The sequence below is a fragment of the Odocoileus virginianus genome, chromosome 25, assembly GCF_023699985.2.
Source record: "Odocoileus virginianus isolate 20LAN1187 ecotype Illinois chromosome 25, Ovbor_1.2, whole genome shotgun sequence".
Classification (NCBI taxonomy): Eukaryota; Metazoa; Chordata; class Mammalia; order Artiodactyla; family Cervidae; genus Odocoileus; species Odocoileus virginianus.
In genome coordinates this window covers 12694613-12718604 of record NC_069698.1, presented here as the reverse complement: position 1 = coordinate 12718604, position 23992 = coordinate 12694613, and the positions used below count along the sequence as shown (strand labels likewise).

Sequence of the window (23992 nt, the reverse complement as noted above, 5' to 3'; positions counted from 1 at the left end):
AACTTCTAAGATTAGAAAGTGAACTTCTAAGATTAATAGTCTGGGATGAAAAGGTACCTGTGTGGTCCAGCATGGTATTCAAGTCACAAGAAGACTGCCAGCTGGCCCTATTAGCTTCAGGCCACATGCCAGAATGCTAGTCAACTATGGATATACTTGATCAAAGCTGGGCTTTATTACAGTAAAAGTCCATGCAGTGCTGAAAGTCCAGATTATGCTCAAATGCATGTAACTCACGTGATCTTACTCTCAAATTCCCTGGGGGCTCAGAAGAGCTCCCTAGGAGGAAAACATGAATGCAGAACAGAAAGCTACAAGCAGAGTCAAGAAAACAGACAAAGAAAGTCATGATTTAGAGATTTTGACCTTTACAACTCCACAAAGGCAAAGAAAATAGCAATTAAGCAGAGAACTGGTAAGTTTTAAAATGTGTTTTTCTAGAAAGCATTTCCCAAGTAAAGAGCATTCCAGAAAATCACTATTACTCTAAGGATCCTAGTTAATAAGTATGCAGCCTGGGCAAGATGAATACAGCTCAAAGAAAACCATCTGACTCAGGAAAGACTTCACATAGCAACGTAGGAAGTTATCATAATGAACAGAACAGAGCTAGAACTGAGGGTCCAGAAATACATCTTCAAATTTACAGTCAATTGATTCCAACAAGGGTGCCAAGACAGCTTAATGGGGGCGAAAATGTCTTAAAGAAATGGTGCTAGGACAGCTGGATATCCACATACAAAAGAAGGAAACAAAACCCCTATCTCAGATCATACACAGAAGTTAACTCAAGGTGGAGTCAAATTCAAGACCTCAAAATATAAAACACTTAGAAGGAAATATAGGTATAGATCTTAATTTTGCCTTAAGCAATGGCTTCTTAGACATGACACCAAAAGCATAAGCTAATAAACTGATTTCACCAAAATTTGAAATGTTATGCTTCAAAGAATGCTATCCTGAAAAAGAAAGATAAGTCGAAGAATAACAGAAAATATTTGTAAATCATGTATCTGGTAAGAATCTAGTATTCAGAATACACAAGGAATTGTTACAACTAGACACTAAAAAGAAAACTCAATTTTAAAAGGATCAAAGGATCTGAATAGATGTTTTTCCAATGAAGATATACCAAATGGCCAATAAGCACCTAAAAAGACATTCAACATGATTAGCTATCAGGGATATAAAAATAAAAATCACAGTAAGGTCTGATTCTGATAAATATGTACATATATATTCAGAGAGGTGGTTGATGGCTGTGAGGTTTGAGACAAAGAGTCAAAGATAACTTAAAGGCTTCTGAATTGTGCTAATTAAAGGTATGCATTCCAAGTACAGCATATGGGCAGTGGGTTTCCCAGGTGGCATAGTGGTAAAAGAATCCACCTGCCAATGCCGGAGATGCAAGAAGACGAGGGTTCCATCCTTGGGTTGGGAAGATCCCCTGGAGGAGGACATGACAACCCACTCCAGTATTCCTGCCTGGAGAATCCCATGGACAGAGACTGGCTGGTTACAGTCCAAGGGATCAAAAAGAGACTGACATGACTGAACACACATGCATAATCAGTCCAGTCCAGGCCCTCAGTAACGCCCAACTCTGCGGCCCCATGCACTGCAGCACACCAGGCTTCCCTGTCCATCACCAACTTCTGAAGCTTGCTCAAACTCGTGTCCGCTGAGTTGGTGGTGATGCCAACCAACCATCTCATCCGCTGTTCTCTCCTTCTCCTCCTGCCTTCAATCTTTCCCAGCATCAGGGTCTTTTCCAATGAGTCAGTTCTTCACACCAGGTGGCTAAAGTACTGGAGCTTCAGCTTCAGCATCAGTCCTTCCAATGAATATTCAGAACTGATTTCCTTTAAGATTGACTGCTTTGATCCTTGCAGTCCAAGGGACTCTCAAGTCTTCTTCAACACCACAGTTCAAAATTATCAATTAAAAAAAAAAGTATCAATTCTTTAGTGCTCAGCTTTCTATATGGTCCAACTCTCACATTCACATATGACTAATGGAAAAACCATAGCACTGACTAGGGACTTTTGTTGGCAAAGTAATGTCTCTGCTTTTTAATATGCTGTCTAGGTTGGTCATAGCTTTTCTTCCAAGGAGCAAGCGTCTTTTAATTTCATGGCTGCTGTCATCATCTGCAGTGATTTTGGAGCCCAAAATAATAAAGTCTGACACTGTTTCCACTGTTACCCCATCTATTTGCCATGAAGTGATAGGGCTGGATGTCATGATCTTTGAGTTTTGAATGTTGAGTTTTAAGCCAGCTTCTTCACTCTCCTCTTTCACTTTCATCAAGAGGCTCTTTAGTTCTTCTTCACTTTTTGCCATGAGGGTAGTGTCATCTGCATTTCTGAGGTTATTGATATTTCTCTTCTTCACTTTTTGCCATGAGGGTAGTGTCATCTGCATTTCTGAGGTTATTGATATTTCTCCTGGCAATCTTGATTCCAGCCTGTGCTTCATCCAGCTCAGCATTTTGCATGATGTACTCTGCACATAAGTTAAATAAGCAGGGTGACAATATACAGCCTTGATGTACTCCTTTTTCAATTTGGAATCAGCCTGTTGTTCCATGTCTGGTTCTGACTGTTGCTTCTTGACCTGCATACAGATTTCTCAGGAGGCAGGTCAGGTGGTCTGGTATTGCCATCTCTTGAAGAATTTTCCAGTTTGCTGTGATCCACACAGTCAAAGGCTTTGGCGTATCAATAAGTGGAAGCAGACATTTTTTCTGGAATTCTCTTGCTTTTTCCATGATCCAGCAGATGTTGGCAATTTGATGTCTGGTTCCTCTGCCTTTTCTAAATCCAGCTTGAACATCTGGAAGTTCACAGTTCATGTAGTTTTTTGATGTCTAGCTTGGAGAATTCTGAGCATTACTTTGCTAGCATGTGAGACGAGTGTAGTTGTGCAGTAGTTTGAACATTCTTTGGCGTTGTTTTTCTTTGGGATTGGCATGAAAATTGACCTTTTCCAGTCCTGCAGCCACTGCTGAGCTTTCCAACTTTGCTGGCATATTGAGTACGGCACTTTCACAGCATCATCTCTGAGAATTTGAAATAGCTCAATGGGAATTCCATCACCTCCTCTAGCTTTGTTCGTAGTGATGCTTCCTAAGACCTACTTGATTTCACATTCCAGCATGTCTGGCTCTTGGAGAGTGATCACACCATCAAGGTTATCTGGGTCATGAAGATCTTTTTTTGTATAGTTCCTCTGTGTATTCTTGACACCTCTTCTTAATATCTTCTGCTTCTATTAGGTCCATACCTTTTCTATCCTTTATTGAGCCCATCTTAGCATGAAATGTTCCCTTGGTATCTTTAATTGTCTTGAAGAGACCTCTAGTCTTTCCCATTCTATTGTTTTCCTCTATTTCTTTGCACAGATCACTTAGGCTTTCTTATGTCTCCTTGCTATTCTTTGGAACTCTCCATTCAGATGGGTATATCTTTCCTTTTCCCCATTGCCTTTCGCTTCTCTTCTTTGCTCAGCTATCTGTACGGCTTCCTCAGACAACCATTTTGCCTTTTTGCATTTCTTCCTCTTGGGAATGGTCTTGATCACTGCCTCCTGCATAGTGTCACGAACCGCCATCCATAGTTCTTCAGGCACTCTATCAGATCTAATCCCTGGAATCTATTTGTCACTTTCACTGTATAGTCATAAGGTATTCAATTTAGGTCATACCTGAATGGTCTAGTGGTTTTCCCTACTTTGTTCAATTTAAGTCTAAATTTGGCAATAAGGAATTCATGATCTGAGCCACAATCAGCTCCTGGTCTTGTTTTTGCTGACTGTATAGAGCTTCTTCATCTTTGGCTGCAAACAATATAATCAATTTGATTTTGGTATTGACCTTCTGGTGATATCCATGTGCAGAGTCGTCTCTGGTGTTGTTGCAAGAGTGTGTTGGCTCTGACCAATGCGTTCTCTTGGCAAAACTCTCTTAGCCTTTGCCTGCTTCATTTTGTACTCCAAGGTCAAATATGACTGTTACTCCAGGTATCTCTTGTGTCCATGGGGTCACAAAGAGACACGAGTGAGTACACACACTTAACAGTTAGGCAATAATAACTGTAAGAAGCAGCACTAATAAAGCACTCATTGTCAGCTCAATTATGCTGGATCCACTTTAACATGTCTGACAACACCAGAAAATCAGTAGTATGTTCACAGGGAACAGCAGTATATAATTCACTCTGTTCACTAAGAGCTTCTGCATGGGAAAATTTTTTTTTGGTAATTTTAATCCTTAATACATACAAAAGAATATTTGTAACATACACATTACTACACAAAACACCAAACATCTGGCGTACTTCATCTTGGTGCTCAGGACAACAGGAGCAGCAGTAGCAAGGAGGATGCCCACAGGGGTCCTTCCAAAGCCCACAGCACTCAATTCCTCTTCCCTTGCAGGGCCCAAAGGACAGGTGGCATCTACAGGGCAGACTCTACACTGGTCTTAGCAGCAGGGCCTACCCCGAAGTGAGTGTGATCACAATGTCTACACGATCAGCTGCTGTAACATCTGCCTTCCTTAACCTCAGAAGGCTTTAGAGAGTAGGAAAGGGTCAGTGGGGTTTTGAAGGGAGGGTAATGTGATTGTGAGGAAGAGCATGAGAAAATTTAAAAAAAAAATAAAAAGGTGAGCCAATATTCAATAACAGGATGACAGATTCTGGGTTTTCTTAACGAAGACATCAACATCAGATTTTCTAAGACAGCTCTGACTTAGTTGGCAATATCACTATGAGCCACAATTGATATCCTATGCACAGGCCTTTCTTTAAAGTGCAATTAAAATTAAAGTACAATTAAAAATTTTTCCAATAAATAATAACTGAATAGGCTTGGGAGCTTCATAATTATTTCATGAAATATTTTTTAAAAACATGATATCTAATATTAATCCACATAAAATACTATGAAAATATTTTATAAGTTCATATACAATCAAAAATATCAGCATATTGGTTATCAACATAGAAATATTTTTGATTGACAGCAACTGGTTATTCCTGAGACTACAGACTGTGAAAGAGATATAGATTTTCCTCTAATTAATAGTCAGCTTTGTGATCTTGAATATATTGGAAAAGACTCTCAGCAGTGTTAGCATCTATCACAAGAGTATAATGTGAACTACATTAGCTGCAGGGTATAAGTTTTGTCCACTTGAAGCCATTTACTCCTGAGGGAAGGGATGCTTGAGTGCCTGTATTTATTCTAACTCAAGAAATCATGGAGTATGAAATGGTAACTCACTCCTGTATTCTTGCCTGGGAAATCCCATGAACAGAGGAGCCTGGTGGACTGTAGTCCATGGGGTCACAAGGAGTTGGACATGACTGATTGACTAACACTTCCACTTTTCTTTCAAAAAAGCATAAAGCACTATAACTAATTATATTTATTTACCAGAAGGAAGAAAATACATGAAGTAAGACAATGTAGACCTACAGATTCTCCTCCTTTATTTGCTCTGAAATTCTTTTAAATAACAAACCCCCCAGAGCCTGAAGGGACATGACACAGTGCTTTCCTAATTCTCGCTCTGTCAGCAACCTTGCATTGTAGGTGTAGACAGTCACTTCCTTCAAGAGATATAGGACTAGGAACAAGGTTCATCTTTCTACTAGATTCTCATGTCAGTATTATTGTGTGACCTTGGGCATAGTTCCTTGTTTCCACAATAGGAACCTGGCACTGATTTGCACCATCTGCAATGTAGTGTCAGGGAAATTTACATGTATAATAAAATGTAATTTATCGTGATTGAGAACTGACATTAGTAACTAATATTTATTAAGTGGGTGATAACTCATGTAGTATTTTACATCTAATTTCCTTTAGCATACTGAGAGTAGAGTAAATCTTATGTTTCTCCTAGAAAGATTTTTAATACATCACCACCTATGGAAGCTGAGTCCACAACAGGAGCTCAGGGAAAATTTTCTCAGATGGAAATATTAAAAAAAAAAAAAGTTTTTAAACAGACAATGTAGGCATAGCTCAGTTGCCTAAGCAGTAAGTGATACAGTCGAATAGACCACAACTACTTATGGATAAATCAAATCCTCTTCACACTTAAATGCCTCTATACTAAAAAATGAATTATAAGACATATTAAAAGACATTATAAGATGTTAAAATAACATAAGACATTGTATATTAAAATATAAAAGACAATTAAAAATATTAAAAATTATAAGACATTAAAATTCTTTTGTAATCTAGTATCGAGGACACTCATAATATCTAGTAAGAGTAGTAGTGAATGAATTTGTCCCCTGGATGGCACAAGTCAGCACAAATACATATGCAGCCCCTTCAAAGCACTTCTAACTTACTAAAAAGAAAAAAACAAAAACAAAACCCAAACCACCTAGAAAACACTTAAAATCATTAAGGTGCTCTTCAGGTTATCTGTCAGTATGAAATAAACTTTATCTTACAAAGAGAAACTGCCTCTTTGGGTTACACCATCTTAACAAACTAATTCTGTTTATAAATGCTCTTTCTCTGCAAAACTGGTAAAAACTTTATTCATCAGCACCTTTGTTCTACAAACTGACAACAAAACACATATGTTTTTCTGCATGTATACACACAAACACCATCACACTGATTTGTGTACAAGGACAGATTTTAAAATATGCATGTAAATCGAGACTTCATTAATAAAATCTTACTGAATAGTTTAAAAGTTTTAAACTCTTAGCCAGATACAACAGAAACTAGGTACATAACAGAAAAACTACAGAAACGCAGCTAACACAGTCCTCAAAACAGAAAGGATCCTAGAAAATTACTGGGCAATTAAGGTAGCAAACAACCCAAGGAATTCATGCTCTATTTTCAAAACCAAAACCATCCCAAGCAGGGAAAAAAAACCACCACCAGTTACAGAAATCTGGACTCTGTTAGAAAGGAGCTCTCTATTCTGCCCCTATGTTTTATTTATAAGTTAATATAATCTGATGTAAGATGGAAGAAATGGAAAATATCTGCAAAAAAAAAATGTAGTTAAAGAATGTAGCAATTAAAACTTTTTATACAATTGCTGCTAATTCTAAAAATAATCTAACATACAGCAACAATAACCCTGTCAAGTGGGAATATTTGCCAGGCTCAGCTGTTCCCAACCCTTATGCACATTGTCATCAGATTCGAAGGTGTTGGCAGACAATGAATAAACAAGTGTTTATGAATTCCACTTAGGGAATATGTGAATATATCTTCACTGGATTACTTTATCTCACATGAAATTTTAAACTAGCTCCTGTTTCTAAGAAAAAAAAAAAAAGGCAAACTTTGACCATTATAAAACTCTGGATTGATGAAATCTGAAGTAATAAGCTTTAACATTACTTTTTAAGTGATAATTCATGTTCTAAAAAAGGAATATCAGACTATCACTTTTCAGCTGGCCATGTACCTAGATATGTGTACACACAGAGTCACACACACAGACAGCCAATTGATGGCACATAACAAAGAGAGGCTGCCTTAAAAGACCTGAAGTTATTGATGCAAATGTGGATATGTCTTCTGAGCTCATTATTCAGTAACTAAAATTACCTAAAAAATTATTGCCCAGAGTCATCCCAGAAATGTTGAGCTTTACTTAGAAACCGGCTAATGTGGAACAGATTCAAAACCAGGAATTGAGAGCATTCATCTATAAATTTTATTTTATTTTCAAGTCCCGTGGTAAATGTTGTTTTTTACGTTTACATTTTAGGATAAAAATGTCAGCATCATTTATCATTCTGGATTAAAAGATCTAAGTGCATCTGGACCTGTGCAAGGCTGGCTGCGCCTCTCTCGGTAAGACTAGCAGTAATAAGGAGTTCTCTCTACAGAACTTCTAGCCCCAGGATACCTCAGAATCCATGAACATCTTCAACTGTCAGAAGAGGAAAAAGTGTCAATTGCTCAGTCATGTCTGACTCTTTGCAACCCCATGGACTGTAGCCTGCCAGGCTCCTCTGTCCATGGAATCCTCCAGGCCAGAATCCTGGAGTGGGTTGCCATTTCCTTCTCCAGGGGATCTTGTAGACCTGGGATTGAAACCTGGTCTCCTACATTGCAGGCAGATTCTTTACTGCCTGAGCAACCAGGGAGTCCCTTCAATTGTCAGATAAAAATTTCAATTTCAGAAAGTCTAGTTCGATCCCTAGGTTGGGACGATCCCCTGGAAGAGGAAATGGCAACCCACTCCAGTATTCTTGCCTGGAGAATCCTATGGACAGAGGAGCCTGGCAGACTACAGTCCATACGGTTGCAAAGAGTGGAACATGACTGAAGTGACTTAACATACACGCCAAGTCAGACTAGAACTACCAATCTTCTAATTATCAATGAAGTGCTGATTCATCTATTTTTCCGTCTATCTGTGTTACTCAGTGGAAACAGGGAAACTTCATTTCATTGGTAGATAAAATCTTTCAAACAATGACATTTACAGGTGAAAATTAAAAGTGGTAACTGGTAATGGGAAAGACTGGGAACTTCTGCTGAAAGATTTTAAAAATAACAAAGAGGAATAAGACCATAAAGTTATAAAAATTAGACCCTGAAGGGAAGAGGACACCAGGTGCAGAGCCCTAGACACCACAGCAACTCAGCGCCTTACCCAAGAGGCTTCTTTGTGTCCAAAGCCTCTTACTTCAACATGAACTTGTGCAGACCGAATACTAACTGTTTGAAATGTTTCCCTGGAAAAGACACTCCTGGTTCAAAAGTCTTTAAAAAGAATTAGATTAGAATCTGGCCTAATCCTGGAGCTACTTTTATAACGTGCATTGTATGCATGCATGCTAAATCACTTCCTTCTTGGCCAACTCTTTGTGACCCCATGGACCACAGCCCGCCAGGCTCCTCTGTCCACGGGATTCTCTAGGCAAGAATACTGGAGTGGGTTGCCATGCCCTCCTTCAGGGGATCTTCCCAAACAAGATCTCTTAATTTGATCTTCTCTGATCCAGACTCCTCTGAACAGCCTTTTAACTGGCCTCCTTACAATTATTTTTCCTTCTCTTTGGCCCATTCTTTACAGATCAAGGAAATGCAAAAACATAAATCCAATCACATCACTCCTCTGCTCTAATAGCTTCCATGCAATTTTTTTTTTGGATAAAACTCTAACCCTTACATCTGCCACAAGGTCCTGAATAACGTGACGGACCTTCTATTCATTCACCTCACCTCAGCTGAGCTGGCTGTTTCTCCAGCTCCCTCAAAGTTCCTTCCCCCCCAATGCCTTTGCATCTGCCGTTCTCCCTACAGTGTTCGTCCTTGTTTGTCTGGAATCTCCAATTAATCCTTCGGTTCTGGGCTCAGGAGTGGTTTCTTCAAGAGAGCTTTAATCTTCATCTGTCTCCTACTGCCCGTACCCCTCTGGCCTCTTATTGTTTGAACGTTTCCCTCATCACGCTTATTGTAACTGCAATTAAACAACCACATGTCTAATGCCTTTTTCCAACTCTGTACTGCAAATCCTATGAAGGTGTGATTGCCTCTGTCTCATTCTGTCTCATTTACTGCTGGCTTCCCAGTGCCAGGAGTATGGCAGGAAACAAGGCACTAAAGGGAATATAATTTTGCAATGGGCTCCTGTAAGAAGTAACAAAAACTAGTCTATTTCATACAAAATCATGACTCTGTCAATAACATATCACACTATAACACTAACAAGTCTTTGTGACACTTTAACACGTGAGGAAGCCAGTAAAGCAAGGTGTTCACCACTCTTGCATTCCCAAATACTCTCAACCTTCAACCAGGTTAGCAAGCTGGGCACATGTGATGTTCCTTGGAAATATTCATGGAATTCAGTGTGGCAGCTAGGTTTCCTGGATGGACACAAACTGAGACTCTAAACCAAAGCCAACCAGCCTTCAAATGAACAAGTCATTACAAGAAATTATGTCTGAAAGGCCACCCAAGAAGAAGTAATATGAGATTCAACCAGTGCTCTCTTGAATTTAGCCAATTCACTTCAAATAAAACAAATGCTTGATGGATGGGCAAGAACGCACAAAAAACATTAAGAAAAAGTCCAGGAGTGAGCTGTGAAATGAGGATTTCCCAAGATGATTATGACTTTGGACAGTGCTACTATAAAGAAGTTCCAGATTATGGTTGATATTTCAAAAAATCTTTGGAACTGAAGATTCATCTAAAATAGTGACACAGCTATTTGAAGTTTAGCACAGAAGCATACACGTCTACAAGACACTGCTTCTGGTATCTGAGATGACTGGAAGTTCTTAAGAAACTCTAGTGTAGGACATTCAAGTCCCTTTGGATCAAAAGCTCTGTAATTTAAATATCCAATGTAAGAAACTTTTTTTTTTTTTTTAAAGAGGAGATATTTATTTTCCAGAAACGTTTAAAATTCAATGAATAACAGAAAAAGGGGAAAACAGGAAAATGCAGAATAAATAATTTAAACTGACCCTGCGACAAGAAACTTAAGGAGAATGAGCAGCTAATTATCTTCTATCCTCTCACCCAATCACCCAAGACTTTCACAAAGTAAAACTGAAAAGGATAGGAAGCTTATCATTTCACTCTGTTTTCCACCTTACTCTCTTGATAGTGGGAGGGTGGGCAGTGGGAAAAAAGGAGATACGTGTTTGTACAGTAGTGAAAGGGTGAAACTAAGATGCTTTCTGCCTACTGTGATATGGGCCTAAAACACTAAACATGCATTATTAGATTTAGTCCTCACAACTAACCCACTTGCAGATGAAGCTCACCGCGGTGACATGACCGGTCAGAGGTCCCCTAGCTGGTACCTGGCACAAGCTCTGATTCCAGATACCCAGTGTCCCTTCTGCAACACCCCGCGGCCTTAGTCTCCTTGTTCTGTCAAATACATTAACTGTTTATTTAGCAGAACATTTCCAGCTCATCTCTTTCCATTATTCCATTCAAATGAGCTTTCATTTTCACTCTGAGGGATTCTATCACACCTTTTCCCATAGCTTAGAGATTAAGGGAAAGCAGACCTTCCTTTACACACGGCCGCTCCCCTCTCTTATACTCTTAACGCGACTTTTAATGAGGCACAGAGTGTGTATCTCAAACCCACCGCAGCCCAGAAGGAACAGTTGGCACCGTCCTGAATCATTCCCAGGCCCATTCATTCCCAGACATTCTCAAACCGAGGAGGTTCTTAACAATTTTCTCATTTACACAACATAAAGTAGAGGCTAATTTTTAATTTTAAATGGCCAATCTAGTTAAGTCATTGTTGAATATCAAAATAATTATCAATTTTCTACTTTAAATGTTTCTTTCATATGCCCTTGTATTAATAAAATTTAAAAAAAATTTTTTCTCACCACAGAACCCAATGGCAGAGGGGAATGAACGAATGCTACAGTGACCAAAACTTGGGAGAGATTTCATTCAAGTCCTGCATTTTAGCTTATAGAGATTTGAGTCAATTTTCCATTCTATTCCACTTAATAGTCTTGTTTTTAATTCCCCCTTCATATTGTAAATATCAACAATTTAGAAAATATCTCATGCTTATTTTGCAGTGTCTCCGAGAGCACTTTCCCCATTACTCCTGCTGGTATGCAACACACTTCTTAGGAAAGAATGGTAATGTGGCTTTTAACACAGTAAGATGAAGTGGTAACCTGTGGATAATAAAGCTTTAAATTGATCATTTCAGTAACTGACAGATTTTTAAAGTTATTGCTTGTGCTCCAATCTTATAAAAGTGGAAAAATCAGTATTTCTTCTGCTAAGGAAAGCTAAGTATACAAAAGGACTTTATAAAAAGTTAATATACTTAATTTTTAAAATTCTGGAGCTGATTTTATTTGTCAGATTTATGTATGTGTTATAAACTGTTCAATCTTCCTACACTATTCCAATCTCAGATAACAGGTACTCAAAGAAAATACCGCACTTCTGTTTTCAGAATCTGTAAAACATGAGAATCATCATATAAGGTGAAAATTACCTTGCTTTCCTATAATTGAGTATGAAGCCAAAAATCCTCGTCCAGAAACGTGAATTCCACTCATGAACTGCACTGTGATTTCATTGCTTTTTGATTCAATTGAATGGTTCATTTGCAACCCCAGACCACAGTATTTGCCTAGGATGGAAGAAAAGCAGATATTTGGTATGATTCATAAAGTCAACATTATTTACGATGTAGGTAACAGAATCATAAGAGTACACCAAGCTGAACAAACTAGGTATTACATTAATCTAAAATGATGACTAGAATATTACTCTGGAGAGAAAAAAAAAAAACAACAACCAAAAACAGCAAGTAATAAACTGTTCAAATGACTCAAAGGGAAAAAGTGTATTCAAACATCACTGACCTTATAATGACTCAATTTCCTGTGAAACACAAGTGGCAAGGAATTTAAAAATAAAGTATTTCATGTAGGCAAGTGGCTCATAAATGCACCAATAGTTAATCGGTGGTATTCTTAACATGTTTCCCATAGGGTGCCCCTAGATTCCTGAGCACAGGGACCCCTCGAAACTTTGACAGATCTTCTCAAGTTTTCTTCCAAGAATTGTTGGACTTCTGTCCACCCCTTCCGTCATGTTCAGTCCTACAGTTTTAACTATGACATGACCATTCACATTCACACCTCTATACAGCCCTTTCCTTGAGCTTCAGAAGCATTTATCTAACTGCCTAGCAACTTTTACTCTTTAAGGTCTAACAGACACGTAAAAAATAACAGATCTTCCCTCAGAACAGATCTAAGTTTATTAAGATAAAAGGGAAAAAAAGAAAATAATTGAAAGAAAAGATATTGCACCAACAACTAATAAAAATAAAAATGAGTTTTTCTTATGCGCACTGTAACTTTAACAAATTCTGAATAAAAAGTTCTAAAAATATTTTAAGTTGAGCAATATCACTTTATGGGCCTCCCTTATAGCTCAGTTGGGAAAGAATCTGCCTGCAACGCAGAAGACCGGGGTTCAGTTCCTGGGTAAGGAAGATCCCCTGGAGAAGGACATGGCAACCCACTCCAGTATTCTCGCCTGGAGCCTGATGGGCTACAGTCCATGGGCTTGCAAGAGTCGGACACGACTTAGTGACTAAGGCACCACCAAATCACTTTAATAAGAGTAGTGTGTACTTCCATAGACATCATTTTCAAAGACTACACATTATCATGTGAGCAGAAAATGCTAAATAATTCACCTCTATCACCACCACCACCACCCAAACCAGAACTGGTAAGGGAGCTCAGGTCACAAGGTTGATACACAGAAGCCAATTGTGAAAATTAACCTAATCAAAATGGACAGAAGACCTAAACAGGCATTTCTCTAAAGAAGACATTCCAATGGCCAACAGGCACATGAAAAGATGCTCAACACTGCTAATTACTAGAGAAATGAGGTATCATCTCACACCTGTCAGAATGCTATCATCAAAATTCTACAAATAATAAATGCTGAAGAGGGCGTGTAGAAAAGGGAACTCACCTATATTGCTGATGGGAATGTAAATTGGTGTAGCTGCTATGGAAAACTGTAAAATAAAGCTACCATATGATCCAGCAATCCCACTCTTGGTAATATATCCATAAAAGACAAAAACTCTAACTTGAAAAGACATGTGTATCCACCCCGCGCTGTGTTCACAAAGCACTATTTACAACAATCAAGATACAGAAGCAATCTAACCATCCATCAACAAATGAAAGGATAAAAGAAAGATGTGGTATATATACATATATAGATACATATACATACACATATACATACATATATATATATACACACACACAGACATACATAATGGAATTTTACTCAACCATAAAAAGCAAAACATTGCCATCTGCAGCAACATTGTTGGACCTTCAGAACTAAGTCAGACAAAGACAAATATATATCATTTATACAGGGAATCTAAAAAATAATACAAATTAATTCATTACAAAATGGACTCATAGACACAGTAAACAAACTATGGTTACCAAAGCGGGTAGACAGAGGTGGGGAGGGACAAATTACTATGTCTAAAAGGGACTCGGTAATATCACTAAGAATGGATTTGCCTTTCCTTCTAAAGAAGGAAAGATTAGGACTACTTAGTCATTGTTCATTTTGATATCAGGGAAAAGTAGCTATTTCAGCATTATTTTGTTCATGAATAAATGACAGATCCAGTATCTGCACATTTTAAGATTAATAAGGTTCATGTGAGAAAATGTACCTTGAGACCTTTACTCTTAATTCACACATTCACAAAGAACTATCTGGATGGATTGAGGATTTAAATGTGCAGAAGGGAAAAATTAAAGCATTTAGAGGCAAACCCTGAGAACATCTTCATAACCTGTAAGAGGGCAAAGATTTTAAAAGAGAATGCAAAAAGTATTAATACTAATCATGAAAAAAAATTAATGTGAATGTTAAAATTAAGTTAAAATTAATGGTTGCTTATCAAAAGATACCAATATAAAGGAATAAAAAGGAAAGCTATAGAAAGGGAGAATATTTGGAACATTTATATCTAAAAAGAACCCATAACCAGAATATTTAAAAGAACCCCTACAAATAAAATAATCATCCAATAGAAAAAAAATGCATTAAAAACTTCAAGATTCTTCACAGAAGATATTCAATGGCTAATAAACACATGAAGAGAGAACAATATCATTAGCCATCAGATAAGGCAAAGCTACAACGTGATATCAGTTCAGACACACTAGAAGTCTGATAAAAGAAAAAAATAGACAGTAATAACTAGAACTCTCCCACATTGGTGGTGGGTGTGGAATGGCACTACCACAAAGGCTCTTGGCAATATCTACCAAAGCTGACCACATGGACACTCAGGGAACCAGCAATTCCTCTCCTAGATACAGAAATGTGCATTAATGTTCACCAAAAGATAGGTGAGAGAACATTCACAGCAAACAATTAATAACAGCCAACAAGGGTTATTCATATAGTGGATATATCTTAATTTCCTTATTGTCAGAAGTTGCTTCTGATTTTTCTACACAGTAAATAATATTGCAATAAACATTTTCCTAACATAACTTCTATGTTTTAAAATATTTAAGAGTGATTTTTTAGAGTGATTTTTAACATTTGCTTCCACAATGCTACTTAAGTGAGCTATGCCAGTTAATACAGCCTCAATATTAAAAAAATGACAAATTTCATCACACCACTATATTAAAAGCTATGTTTTTAACAAATCCAAGAGTAAGGGAGGTCATATACTTAGTTCTAAAACTTTCACATTTCTCTGATTATAAGAAAAGTTGCCTCCTCCAATATCCTCTTTCATAATGGCAGCATGGACAGAAGAGCACCCAAGTTTTCATCAGCTCCCATGATGGTGACCCTTGAAGGGTCCTGACTGAAAATTTTATCACAATCATGTGGATCAAAATGTCTGCAAAGCAATACCAACCTTCCTCATCAAATTTTTCTAAATAGGCTTTCCTTCTCTTTTGTGAAACTTTCTACCTGAACTGAGAACTACAAGACTTTTTCTCTGGAAAATCAGTACATTTCTGGATAGAGGAAAGCTCCATACTTAGCAAAGGTGAATGACTCAAGGCCCTGGCTCTTATTAAGTTGACAGCTTCTTTTAGGGCAACTGGCAGAGTTTTCTTATACTAGGCACACTAATGTGAAAAGCAATGAGTCATAACTGCGTGGACTTCAGCAAAACCAAAAGTGCTGCCAAGCATCGCAGGTGAGACACACATAGCATACCAAGAAATTTCTTTCAAAGATTTTCTGGAAAAGTAAACTTTTTACCACTTATAAGACGTCAAAGACTTTTTAATATTTCCTGTAAGGGTTTACAAATAGGAGTTCGTAGGTAGGGTCAGCATCACATGGCCTGGTTTTATCCAGTTGAATGACAATGAGAAATGAGACAGGAGTCAATTCCTCACTAACCTGTCTCAAAACATTAGAAAAAACATTCTGAAGGACACCATTTACAGAGACAAAGCTTTAGCATTTCTCTGTTCTAGTCCACAAACCAGCTTGACCATTTTAGGGTACAAAGATTCACTAAGGTCTTTTGAAATGCATGTGGCTTCTGTACTTTCCAATGCAACAACCAACCTCATATGATGCTTCTGCATTAGGAACAAATCCAAGTTAAATGTGGGTACCCATCCAGCTTCTAATGAAAAAAAATTCACAGTAATCAATGTATTTTTGTGGTAAACAGATATGAGATGACTTTAACCTTCCTGAGATCATGTTTTCACAGACCAGGACTTTATCTCACATGAAATTCTTACATGGCTCTTAAATCTACTATGGAAAATACCCATAATCATTAAGATTAAAGATCACTTCTTTAATTCCTGCCCATAAGTAAAATATTAGTGATGATTTTATTGTAATAACACTTCTTTCAAATGAAATGAAATAATTTATACTTTAACTTGTTGTAAAATAATAACTTTTTTTGACAAACAGAACTTTAAAAGAAACTCCAAGAATGAAATTTATTTTATTTTTATCAGGGTCACAAATCCCTAAAACATATCAAGAGATTTCATGGAGTCTAAAAGTAACTTAAGTGGCAAAGGTTAATGAAAGATCCACCAGGGAAGACAAAGACACTTAAGATATCCCACGCATCGCTAGAAAATACTGAAAACTAAGTCCACTGGTAAGCAAGACGACTGACCTCAGAGGAGGAACTCAAAAGCAGAGAAATCCCAAATAGGGCAATTCTGGAAAGGAAACACTTTGGTGGAAGAAGTAGGTTAAAAGTAGCAGAGAGATATGGAAACTGTACGGCAAAGACGGGGATGAAGTTGAATAAGAGCAAGAAATTTAAGAGCTTGCAAGATATATATATATCAAAAAAAAAAAAAAAGGATATACAATCCCTTCCCTTCTACAGCCTCTTCTCTTGAGGGGAAAAAAACAGGTAGGAGAGAAAAATTTACTACACTAACAGAAGAGGGCTATCGTGAACTTATGATAAACCTCAAAACTTGTAAACCACTGCAAACTGCCAGCACTGTCCACAGAAATACTTAGGCATTGTCTTTACCTATTTAAATAAAAAAAGTAGAAAAAAAAAAAAATGAGAATCCCAGCAATTCAGTTTATGGAAACCCCCTAATTCCCTCAAATGATGGTAAAACAGAAGGAAACTGGAACACAACACTAAACTTAATGTCCTCAAACAAGCAACTGGGGATATGGCAAAACACCTTGAAACAGAAACTCAAAAACTAAGAATAGAAATGGACAAAAAGCAGGAAGAAAAAGAGTTGGCTGATCTCAGAAAAGAAATACAAAAAAGTGACAAAATTATGTCAGAAATATTACAAGGTACACAAGGAATAATATTCTAATGAAAATATGATAATAAATGTTGAAGAAAAGAATACAATGAAAAGGAAACTGAAAAAAGTAAAAAGGATCAGTGAGAACGTGGCTTAAGTGAATGTGACTGAAACAGCAAAGAAGGCTGTTTTCTTACAATTAAGGTATTCTGAAAAGATACACAAGACAAATGGAACAGAAATAACATAAACTATAATTCAAGAAAGTTTTCTAGAATCTAAATAGTGAAAGTGCTCATTGGATACAGTGAAAACTAACCCAATGATAAACTACAATACATATCCTTGTAAAACGGTTTGACTTTAAAGGAATCTTTACAGCTTCAATACAAAGATTAAATATCTTATAAGGGCAAGAGAATTAGCATCAAACTTCTCAAAAAACAACAACAATAACATAAAAAAGTCAGGCAATAATGGAAGAGCATTTTTTTTTCAAACTCAAAGAATGAAAAAAAAAAAAACCCTCAGAGAATGAACACATGAACCGAAACCTTACATATAAAATCAAACTGATACTCAGGTAAGAAAAAATTTTAAATTAAGCAGCTCTAAACATGCAAGATAACTGTACTCAAGCCTCTTTTAAAGAATCAATCTATTCAAAAATGAACTTCATTCATTTAAGATATAATTGGCAGAACTTAAGTAAAAAGAGTGCCGGTGAGCATTTAATATATTTAAACAGTGATAAAAGTTGGATGAGTTGAAGATTAAGATATTATATGATACAGGCTATGTGTTATGAATTTTGTTCTGTCAGAGTAAAAATGAAGAAAGAAGCAGGCGGGAAAGAGTAAAGAATTAAGTTGGTACAAATGTAATTACAGTTTCAGACAGTGAATTTTAAATCATTGTAAATAGGCTCCAACACATCTTTAATAATCAAAATAGGAACCATTATAATCAGCACATTTTTGCTAATGACAAATATGCTTGCTTATTCTTGTAGCATAAAAATTAGTGCTTCAGGATTTGATGAACTCTTGGAAAGCATTTTCTGCCTCCTGCTGGTTGTGGAAGCATTTTCCCCGCAAAAGTTGTCCAGATGCTTGAAGAAGTGGTAGTTGGCTGATGAGAGGTCAGCTGAAAATGGTGAATGAGGCAAAACTTTGCAGCCCAATTCATTCAACTTTTGAAGCCTTGGTGTGCGACATGTGGTCGGGCTTTGTCATGGAGAGGAAGTGGGCCCTTTCTGCTGACCAATGCTGGCTGCAGGCACTGCAGTTTTCAGTGCATCTCATCGATTTGCTGAGCATACTTGGTTTTGCCAGGATTCAGAAAGCTGTAGTGGATCAGACCAGCGACAGACCACCAAACAGTGACCATGAGCTTTTTCTAGTTCAAGTTTGGCTTCAGGAAGTGCTTTGGAGCTTCTTCCCAGTCCAACCACTGGGCTGGTGATGCCAGCTGTTGTCTGAAAGCCCTTTGCAAGTCACAATCTGATCAAGAAATGGTTCCTTATTGTTGCACAGAATAAGGGAAGACGACACTTCAAAACGACGATTTTTCTGATTCGTGGTCAGTTCATGAGGCACCCACTTTTTCACCTTTCCAATTTGCTTCAAATGCCAAATGACCATAGAATGGTCAACACTGAGTTCTTCAGCAACTTCTCGTATAATTATAGAGGATCAGCTTCGATGATGCTCTCAATTGGTCATTTTCAACTTCTGATGGCTGGCCACTATGCTCATCCTGAAGGCTCTTATCTTCTTTGCAAAACTTCCCGAACCACCACAGGGCTCTATGTTTGTTAGCAGTTCCCGGGCCAAATGCATTGTTGATGTTGCAAGTTGTCCCTCTGCTGCTTTACGACCCATTTGGAACTCAAATATAAGAAAACCACTTAAATTTGCTTTTTTGTCTAACATCATTTCCACAGTCTAAAATACATATAAAATACACAGCAAGCAATGAGTCATTAGCAAAAAAAAAAAACAGAGAAAAACATGTAGTAAAATGAGGTATAACATAACCATATTTATTTAAGAATGTATTCAATATCAAATGGTAAATGTCAACAGGCAAAAATCACAATTACTTTTGCACCAACGTAATAGAACAGTTCACTGAATTTTATATGAATAAAAGACAGGAGTTACAGGCAACTGGTCGGAATGAAAAGACACCATGAAAAATAGACAAATCAGATAAAAGACGAAGTCAATGGGATTAGAGGCATTTAAGAACATAAAATTGAAAAAAAAAAAAGTAAAGTTGGAAGGTAATACTTAAAACTACAAAACTTATGAGTTTAAATATAGATGAAAAGAAAACAATACAGAGATAAACACAGCAAATATAAAACACATGACTGATTATACCTTAAAATAACATGATTAAGAAAAAAAATTAGTTTTATAAACAGATAAAACAGGTCTTAGCTTTAATTATTTTAAAAAATATTTTCAATTTGGTTCATAAAATGAGACCCTCAAATATGTTATATGTAAGAAATACATCCCCAACAAAATGATTCAGCAAGGCTAAAAGAAAAGGAATGAGCAAAGACAGGAATGCCAAGCAAATGAATGTAAAAAGAGATAAGGAGGAAGGTGTCTACGTGATACTAATATCAGACAAAGAAAAATGCCAACTAAAAAGTACTAAATATGACAAAGGAGAAACTTAATGCTAGAAGTCATGATTTAAAATGAAGACATTATAATTATGAATAGTTATGCAACAACATTGCAATCACCTTTATAAAAGTAAAAACCCAAAGATATGCCGAAAGAAAAAAGACACTAGAAACAGATCAAGTAGATAAAAATAAAGATATGAAAATCTAAACAGCATAATAAGATATTTTGGAGGCATATTAAACTTTACATCTTACTATTAGAGAATAAACCTTTTTCTCAAGCATACATGAGACAGTCACAAAAACAGATATCTTAGGTTACACATAAAATAAAAGCAAGTTCCATAAAGTAGAATATTACAATTTTTCTAAGCACAATGCAATAAAACTAAAAAACTATTAACAGTATATGTACAATGTTTCTTTTAATACTAACTACTTGAGGATCAACTTAGAGGCAGTGAGCTGATACTCTCAATCTAAAGCAGCACTATTGAGAATTTGGGTCAAACAGTACATTTGGGGCCTGCCCTATGTACTCTAGGGCACATAACAGTACCTCCTAGATGCCAGTAACACTGCCTTCTCCCCCAGTGGGACAACCAAAAATGTCTCCAGACATCTCCAGTGTCCCCTTGGAAGGCAAAATGCCAAAGTTTTGAGAACACTGTCCAAAGAGAAAACGACAAAGCTCTCAAAAAGAAAAATCAGTTGACTGAGGTTTAGAGAGTTAAATGAAGCATGAGGCTGAAGCTAAATACAAGAGTTACAGGTCCAGCTAGGATTTAGAGAGAGAGAGAAGGGTAAGGATTAGGATAATTTGTAATAGAAACCCGAACGAGTTAATGAAGGCAGATATTACCTCTGGGTGGTTAGCTTTCATATGAGTTGTGTTTGTTGTGTTAAAAGTTTGTCTTTCTTGTGTATAGTGCATCAGTTAACATATTTTATTCACTGTAGAAAAACAGATTTTTCAGGGCTGATATTTGTTTTGATTGGTCAATACCTATGTTGAATCTACTATTAAATATTTTAATACTGGCTGTAAAGAAAAAATAATGTCAAAATAGGGAGTTCCCTGGTGGCCTAGTTGTTAGGATTCTGGGCTTTCACTCTTGTGGCCCAGATTTAGTCCCTGATCAGGGAAATGAGATCTTGCAAGCTGCCACGTGGCCCAAAAAACAAGGTTATTTCAAAACAGATAGCTAAAAGGAAAAAGTTAATGTTTACTAGAAAGCTGCTAGTTTCAACAGCCTAGGGTAAGTGGACCACGTAGTAAAAAAATTAAGGAGTAATGTCACCACCGCCATGCGTGTACGCTCAGTCAGGTCCTACTCTTTGCAACCCCATGGACTGTAGCCTGCCAGGCTCCTCTGTTAATGGAATTTTCCAAGCAAGAAATACTGGAGCAGGTTTGCAATTTCCTATTCCAGGGGATTTTCCCAACCCAGGGATAGAAACCATGTCTCTTGTGTCTCATGTACTGGCTGGATACCTGTTAATAGCTGCCAATAGATACCTACTAATAGCTGGTATCTATTACTCTATGGCCTAGTGGTTGAGGTTATGGACTTTGCTGTTAGCCAGACCTTAATTCAAGTCCCAACTCTGCCTATACGACTTTGGGCAAGTTGCATACCTCTTTTAAATCTTCTATTTATCTGTTTTATAGGAATAATGTGCAGGATTCTGGCAGGACTCAATACAATCAAGCATGCCAAGGGCTGAGAGTAAGAGACACCAATTCCGGAGCGAGGCTGCTTGGGTTTGATCTCCACACAGCAACCCACCAGCCGTGTGACCTTGGGCAACCGAGCTCTCTGCGCCGCAGTTCTCTCATCAGTAAATGGGGAGATAAAAGCACCTATCTCAAGAGCTCTTGTGAAATACATAAGCTAATTGACAAAAGTGATTTGAATAGTTCCTGGCACATAGCAAGCACTGCATGCATGGTAGTTATTTTCATTATTAAACTGAGCGTCTACAGAATAAGAAATCAGAAAATATTAGAAATCATTATTATCATTGCGTACCTAATATTATCATCACGACAGCTTTTTCAAGAGGTTTGGTGGTAAAGAGAAAGAAAATATATTTACTTTTCCTCTTAAACAAGGAAGACCTAAGCATATTATAGAGAAAGGGGACAAACAATACAGAAAGAGAAACTTCTCTGAAAATGTAATAGACACAGAATCATTTATGAGATGAAGCCCTGAGGAACTCAGTTTCCCTCTTCGTAAATATCATCTGAAGAATCTAAGAGACACAATGTTTAAAGATACTTTGGATGAAGGTTTAAGACAGAATATATATCTTTAAATATACCTTTGAACACATAGACATATATTTACATTTCTTCTACGGAATGCATTTTCCTTTAATACCTACTTGGTTTTAAAATATTTAGCTTCTCTTTTAGAGATCTACCCACAAACTCCTTCATCTCCCCAGAAGTTCATTTAAAATGGAAATTTTAAGCAAAATCCAGGAAGAAAATATATACAATAGAGAGGGAAAAGGTTACAGGCAAGCAAAGGTTTTTCTTTTAAATATTTGTTTTTAAATTTCATGTTTGGACTAATTATCAACAATATCCATCAGGGAAATGATGCTAGTAGATGTCTATGGACCAAAATAAAAGATTGGAGTTATATATTTATATATGTATAAAAGTTAAGATTAACAACAAGTGGATTTAATTTTCACCTCTATGATTGTGGGACAACCATAAAGCAACCACTATGTTTCAGACACCAAGGATTAAAGAAGAATCAAAGTGGAAAAGCCATGATGAAAATTTCTCATTCCAACACCATCTGCCTATAAAAGGAACAGATCTGGAAAGCCAGTCTTAACTCTATCATTAAACACTTTCTTTTTGTCAGTGAAAATGAGTACCACTACACTAATTTCACAAAGATTTCTGGACAGTCTAGCCACTTAAAAAGTTGTTATATAGTATCATAATAAACTCATATGTTTAAATAATATTACATATTACTGCCCACTCTTTAAATAAAATAGAAAATAACCATGTAAACCAAAAGTACTTTATCAATTAAGTCACATTCTAATGATTTACAATTTAAAAAGTGATTCCTTGAGAAAGCATTCCTTTCGCTTTCTTTTCTTGATTACTCCTTAATACCATCTCTCAGGGGAGAAAAGTCCCTAAAATTAACACCTACAGGGGGAAAAAAAATCTAAGCTTTATACCAAAGTAGGAACCATATAAAATGCAGCTCATTTGAAGCTGTCTCTGTTCAGAAGGGACCCTGAGAAAAGGTAACACAGAAAACAGGATGCTTTACCATTGTCACTGGAATCTTATGCCCACATATATTTGTTTCTATCCTGTAATTCCTGGCATATCTACCTAATTAGAATATTAAACAGTTATTCTTGAATGACCTTTATTTCTCTGCCAATCAGGAAAGTTACTTTTCTACCCTCCCCGACCTCAAACAGCTCCTCAAATGGAGGACCAGAGGACGCATGGTAGGTGGAGATGGGAAGGGTAGGGAGGTGGGGTGGAGCAGAACTCATATCCAACAGGAATCATCATCATTCAGTCCCCCTGACCTTTCTGCATCTTTCCACTCACCTGTGTGAAGAGATCGCAAGGGAAAACAAACCCCATGGAAATAAGGGAGAGCTGAGCACTGTAAAGTGCTTCATTTAATCTTCCTGCGGTACAGGTGATGACTCTGCCCTGTAAAAAGGATTCCCAGCAAGTAGGTCCTAGAACTGGGATGAGAACCTGGTGAGTGATATAAAACCTGTGCTCCATTTCTTTCCCATGTCACTCTTCCTCTCTAGCAGCATGACCCCATTGTCCAAATACATAATCCTCTTGCGTTCTTTTTTAATAAAAAGCACTTTCATTATGGAAATTTTCAAAAAAAACCTCAAAGTAGAGAGATGCACTCCCATGTGCCCAGTGAGCCCTCCTGGTTTCACCTGCCCTCTTCCTACCACTTTTTTCTCTGACTTATTTAAAAACAAATCCAAGACATTTTGTTTGAACTTC

The 23992-nt window shown here is 37.1% G+C and overlaps 1 protein-coding gene across 1 annotated transcript in view; it reads right to left on the bottom strand.

The window, feature by feature from the left end:
- DCBLD2 (discoidin, CUB and LCCL domain containing 2) overlaps positions 1-23992 on the bottom strand; it is a 75957-nt gene that overhangs the window by 29666 nt on the left and 22299 nt on the right. Inside the window, exon 3 of the mRNA XM_020869831.2 lies at positions 12008-12145. Coding sequence (XP_020725490.2) covers positions 12008-12145 — 138 coding nt within the window. The remainder of the gene's footprint in view (positions 1-12007; positions 12146-23992) is intronic.